Raw genomic sequence first — 6,519 nt, forward strand, 5'->3', positions numbered from 1 at the left:
CAGGGGTGCGGTGGTCACTTGGGCTAGAATTTGCTATGAAGGAGTACTGAATCAGATGGTAAAGAGCTATAAAAGTAATTTAGTGCCATTAGTAAATAGCTTCCAATTATGTCGAGTTCTGTGTGAGTAGGAAAGCAGCTTGAGCTTTTGTTTCTTGTGGCCAGTTACTGCTGTACAGGTGAAGTAAGACCTCTTTACAGCTTGTGACTTTTCCTGCTTGGTGATTTGTAATTGAAACTATTATCCCATCCAGAGACTTGAATCTCCCTATTTTGTGTCACTTGGTAATATTTTACCTGTGAAACAGTAGTTGGGATTAGTCAGATTTCTAGGAAGTTGAAGTGTGCAGCAGAGCATTTGTTCCTGATGTTTAAGGGCTCTAATTGCAGTCCCAGCCACTCACAGATGACTCCTCAGGCAGCTGAGTGGGTGGTGTTTCAAAGAAACTATTTGCTGAAGTCAAAACACTTATGCTATTCCTTACTTAGCTGTAGGAGATCAAGATAAAATTAATTTAAGATTTCTGTTTCGCAGTACAATAGCTCAGGTGGGAGGGAAGCCAATACCTTAGACTAGGAATAAAGGCAACTGGTGGGAATACATAAAACTACTGAATTGTTTTGACTGCTAAAGAAGATGCCAATTCTGGGGCACAGCTGGTGGTTTGTGAAACATGTCAAAAAGCTTATGTTGTGGCTGCCAGCACTGCACTTCTTCTCTGGATAAATAAAATGCCCTTCCATGTCACTTCCAATCCTGTAACTGTCAAGACCAGAAACCATTCATCTCATCTGTAAAATACAAAATAAAGCTTGCAATTAGTTTATTTTCACACATTCTTCCCTTCTTTCTTGTTAGTACATGAGAGAAATTCAGACTTACTAAAAAGACACAGCTTGAAATGAACTGTTTGGTCTTGCTCTGGTTTTGTCCTTGTACTCTGTAATTCAAAATGAAGTTGCTTAGGCATTGCAATATCTTTTGCTTCAGACTTGAATTGTGGTTTGGGTGACCTCTTTAGGTAACCTATTTAATTTAATGATCTTGCAGTGCTGTTTAAGATGGGAAAACTCATTGTGTTTAAAACACAGAACTTCAAAAAACAAAAAAAATGCTGTGGATTCCCGTACTGTCTCCAGCCCACCTGGAAAAAAATATGGCTAAATATGAGTGCTTTGTATGGAAACAGAGTAATAAATGTGTTTGGGAATTATGAGTATCCCCCCACAGTTGATGCTTTGGCAGCTTCTGTCCCCATCTCTCTGTGCCTAAATGTGACCAACTGTTTGGTGCTTTGCAGTGACTTTCTAAGAGTGTTTTTCAACAGAAAGTTGAGGAACCTTTTAAGGGGCCAGGTGGTTATTTTCTTATTGTTTACTCAGGAAAAAAATTGAGGTGAGAAATCTACATCAGTTAAATTTTTTTTTTTTTAATAAGTTCTATCAAAAAGCTCTAGAAATGTACAGTTGAGTTATGAATGTAATTTTTTATAGGTTTGAACAGTTGTGATGAGAAACATTATATTTATATCATCTATATACACACTGTTGCTAGGATTGAAGTACATACTTATACATCCCTTCTATTTACCAAAAAAACAGGTGTAATTGCCTGGTATGAGGCAGACCTTAAAGCTACTTATTAAAATGTCAGTATTTTTCAGACTGAAGTTTAGGTCATCAATGATGGTTCTTCATTTGCACCTCATTTACGGGAAAAAAGTCCTCAGCTAGATCAACAATGTGTCTGTTGGTTTTCATCTAGCAGCAAAACAATGAAAATTGTGATTCTTGTGCAGATAACCTACAGCTGTGATCTTGCTAGATTTTGCATACTTGAAAGGCATCAAAGTTCTAGAAAGCAATTCTATGTTTTTAACATCAAGGTTATGTTGTTACTTGAAGTATTTTAGGTGTATTATTTTAAGTATGATCTTTGCACATCTAAGCTGGGTGGGCAGGCAGGAATCTCAGCCAACCCACTAAAATCCTTTATTCCTGGATGAAAGGGCTGGAAGGAGGGTTACAGCCTTTATGCTGAACAGTCCCTTTTGTTGCCTATTAGAAATTAACATAATTTCCCTGCCCCTAGTGTTACCTGAGCAGGCTGGGATTTCAACTGACAGTGAAAATTGGGTTGTTACATTCCACATGTGAATTTAATTCTGTCAACATCTCATGTCTGTGCCAACCATATGAGCTAGTTCATTTGCTGCTCACTGTATGGTTTGTACATGGGGGGGAAATTGCTGAATATGCAAGGAGGCTGAGGACATCCTTAATGCCTGACATGGCTGACAGAAGCTCACTCACCAGCAATAAAAACAATAGCAAAAGAATCCCAAGGCAGAGGACTGATTAACAAGGTGGCGAATTAGGCTTGATGTCCTGGCTCTGCCATTACTTAGCTGAGTGGTGTTTTTATTTTTGATTTTCTGTTGGCATTGACATTTCCTCTTTGTTCGTCATCTCTCATAACTGTTAGCATGGAGTGTTCTGTTGATTCTTTGGGCTTTTGGAACTTGGGTTTCCCATTGCACTGTCATTTGTTTTTAAAGCTATCCTTGGCAAGTCTTTTCAGTCTTCACCAGATCCTCTTTTTTCCATTTCTTTCATAATCTTAGGAAATTTTGAAATAGATGTGTTTAAAGATGGTTATCTTGATGGGACCATCTATGGTTGTCTCTGTCCCCTGCTTCTTCCTGTTTTTTAATTCTGTCCTGTCAGCAGTCATTCTTCCAGTACTTCTGGTGCTCCTTGAGTATTTCAGGTTGTAGGAAAAATAATAGTTGAGCGGATCCCATTATGGGGCTTCCTGAGGGTGAAGATCCCCCAAAGCTCATTGCCAATGCGAGGGGAAGTGTCCTCATCACTCCACTGGGTCACTTGATACTCCCTCACCACCTTTTCCCTGCTGCTCACTGTAGGTGTCTTGGGAGGTATTCTCAGAGTGAGGTAATGGAAATACAGGCTCCAGATGTGTTGAGTATTTTCCTTCACTGTTACTGATGTTGGAGGTGTTTAACCCTGTGTGTAACAGGCTGAGATACAGCCAGAGAGGTGGAAAGCTCCTTGGCATCACTGGCCCTGGTGTTTGGTTTTATATGCTTTGCCTACAGCTTCCCACTTACTTTGGTGCCTCGCCATCATTTTTCTATCATGTTGCTGTCATTTTATTCCTGACTGCAGTATGGATTTCACTACTGCAGCAGGATAGAGTTTTAGGCAGGTTTTTCTCTTTTTCTGAGTGTGGTATGTTGCTTTTGGTCATGCTTTTGGGGAGGGTCGTTCTTTTTACTCTCACTTTCTGTCACATTTTCTGTTCCTAACCAGTTTTTCTCGTCTCTGGTTTAGGCATTAGGCACCTTAAAGTACATTTATTACAGTGTATTTCAAACTGGTCCCTGGTTTTCCAGCTTAAAATTAGTGGGGTTATGATTGCAAGTACCTGGGCAGACAGTAGTTTCTTATTAACTGATAGTTTTCCTTGCACGATCCAAAGGACTTAACTCATCTTGTTTATGAGTTACAGCACTGGGGGGGTGGATGATTTAAATTTTTTTATTATTATTTATTTATTCTTTATCACAGCTGCATGAACAGCCTCTAGCTACATGCTAAGGTTCACTTGCCAGACTGCATTTTTCTTTATTTTAATAATTTTTTTTTTTATTGCTAGAAATTTGCTTGGATGAGAAGGAAAGGAAAAGAAAATCAAGACTGAAAGTATCAGGGCAGTGCAGCAAGGGAGAACAGATTATATGTGCCTTTCTAGCTCATTTAAGCATCAGATTTTAAAAAAGCACTCATTTTTCCAAACTACTTGGGTATCAAGAACTATTCCCCCATCCCAACTCGTCTCTGTGTGCCACACAGCAGAATTTTCTCCATAAGCAGGATATGCTAATTGTCTCTTGACTCATTCATGAAATGGAGTAAAGAGGAGCTTGATGGGAGAGACATTACATGAACCCCTGCTTGCACACCTGCCCTAACCCTGAGAAAAGTTGAATTTATAAATGTTTTGTGGTGTAAGAGCACTGTTTCTTTAGGCTCTTGCAGTAGAATGGGACAGTATGAACTGGAGTAGCTAAGCTTTATTTAGAAGGCTTATGCTTGCTAATTATTAATCTGAGAACTATAAATGCAAGAGGCGGGAAATAACCATGGTGCAAAGACAGGAATACAGAAAGGACACTTCTGGCCTCAGTGTTCAGTCTGAATTAATGTGCCTCCTAATATTCCCTACAACAATAATTAAGTGAATAAAAGCCAGAATGAAGTTCAGAAAACAGCAGGTTCTCATGCCAGGTAATAGCTTGAAATAGAAAGAAGCCAAAGGTTATGGTTTCCTGCCAAGCAGAACGTGGTGCTGCTTTGAGTTACTCTTCCAAGCAAAGTTTTGGGAAGGCACTCAGTTCCTTTGGCTGTCACGTGCAACTGGAAGATTCCATTTGATGTGTAATTCTAATTGCAGTGTGACAGTGTGCAAGGAAGAAAGTGAGATGTTGCAGAAATAACCTGACTCAGTTGTTTTAATTACTGCTCTATGGAGAAGCTATTGTGGCATTGAGGCACGTCTTAAAAATCTGTGAGGATGGGTGTAATTATACAAAGGCCTATAATAAGCTGAAATTCAGCAAGAAAATGAGATGTTTCCAGTAAACACAATACCTTCATATACATTTGGGGATTATTAGTTAGGAAGGGTTGCTTTCTGGTGTATTATCATGGTTGCAGAATTAATATTGGTGACTGTCAGCAGCATTTAGGTAAAGGCAGCATATAGAAAGTGCATTTTGTAGCATAGTGATGTGGCAAAAATGCTGAGTTACCATTTTTCTTACAATACTAGTCTTAGAATGTGAACTCAAAGAATACAGAGCTGACAGAGAACTATAACTGGAACAAGGAATTATTTTTTATTATCTTTGTACAAAACATCCTCAGAAAAGTCAATAGCAATAATCAAGGAACTAGAACTGACTTCTAAAGAAATGGTGTAATGAGCAAGTGTACAGGTTGGGATGAGGCACTTTGAGAAAACTGAGTGTTCATGGCAGTAAACAACAGAACTGTGTGGTTCTTTGACAATGCAAGTTACTGGTGTGAAACTCAGGAAAGAGACATTTAGTGAATTTTGGCAGGTACTTTATAAATTCAATGCAGTAGGTATGCACTGGGAAATCCATGAGATACTGAAAATTTCCTGCCAAATTAAACTTGCAGTTATTTATAGTCCACTGATAAATGAAGTTTCAATTTGTGGTACCACTGCGTCTTTTTGCTATCAGACACTGGTATAAACCCTAATCTGAATGACCACGAGTTGGGTGATGATCTGAATAGTGCATTTAATTACTGTGTGTTACAGCATCTAGCCTCTTGTTGACATAGATTAATGATATTCTTTCTTTTTGTAGTATGACATCGCACACAAGACTGGTGACATTACAGTGGTATAAGCATGAAGAAACAGGCATCAGTTTTTGCATGACTTTCCAGTATGGTGAAACTGAAGTACATTATGAAATGAAGTGCTGGGTTTTTTTACTTGATCTCACTTTAGATTCAAGATTTTTAAATAGGCTGTATTCAGTTTTGTAAGTACCAAATTTTTTCTTTTTCATTTTTTTAATGCAAAGTTTACAAAGTCACTCCTGACCTTTTTCTTACTACTTTCATGTTTTGAAAAGAGTACACCATCCCTCCTCTCTGCTTCCTTCACCCCATTCCTGGAGATGCAAAAAATCATGAAGTTAACAAAATCAACTCAGGTAGCAGAAATATAGCCTTAAGCAGTGGGGTGTTAAAGAGATTTTAATCTGAAATAGAGTAGTTTTGAGTTTTCCTAGGTTTCTGGTCTGCTGATTTCATAAGGAAGTGTGTCATCTCTTGAATGCTGTAGTGATACCCATGAGGACTTACAAACTGTGTGCAAAATGGGCTGTGTTTTAACATTGTATATATTTTATAACACTTAATAAAATGTATTTGAATGTTACAGTTAACACATGCTTCAGCATACTCTGTTAATGCAGGTGGTGTGGTAATCCATGTCTGTGCACTTCCTTATTCCTCTTGCTCTCCAATTTACCATGCAGGAGTCCAGAGGGAAGAAGAGTATGCTCTTAAACCAGGCTGGTTATGGGGTCCTCATTGCCTCCTGCACTTTGGTATTGATTTCATACTGAAAATATTAATTTACTTAACCATGTAAGGATGAGACCACTGTAATATGATCTCATGGACTGGAATTTGCTAAATCAGGTTTTGGAGCCCGCTGGTACTTGGGCATTTTTGGTAACCTGTAACCTGTCACAGTCCACTTAAGTCAGAATTTAGGCAGTAGCAGTGAGCATGTGCAGACTCAAACCTGCCTTTAACCACATCTGTCTGTGCTCTTGAGAAAGACTGGTACTGGTTTGTAACTATTGTAAATGCATAGTTATTAATTTAAATGTTAATCTAGGGGCATGTGTTAGTCTGTGCTCTGAAGACAACCACATAACCCATTGTG

The 6,519-nt window shown here is 38.6% G+C and overlaps 1 protein-coding gene across 1 annotated transcript in view; it reads left to right on the forward strand.

The window, feature by feature from the left end:
* The window catches only part of CXADR (CXADR Ig-like cell adhesion molecule), a 32,535-nt gene extending 26,525 nt beyond the window's left edge, over positions 1-6,010 (forward strand). The window contains exon 8 of the mRNA XM_056484010.1: positions 5,423-6,010. Coding sequence (XP_056339985.1) covers positions 5,423-5,464 — 42 coding nt within the window. The 3' untranslated portion in view covers positions 5,465-6,010. The remainder of the gene's footprint in view (positions 1-5,422) is intronic.
* The last annotated feature ends 509 nt before the right edge of the window (positions 6,011-6,519 follow it).

The sequence above is a fragment of the Oenanthe melanoleuca genome, chromosome 1, assembly GCF_029582105.1.
Source record: "Oenanthe melanoleuca isolate GR-GAL-2019-014 chromosome 1, OMel1.0, whole genome shotgun sequence".
Taxonomy (NCBI): domain Eukaryota; kingdom Metazoa; phylum Chordata; class Aves; order Passeriformes; family Muscicapidae; genus Oenanthe; species Oenanthe melanoleuca.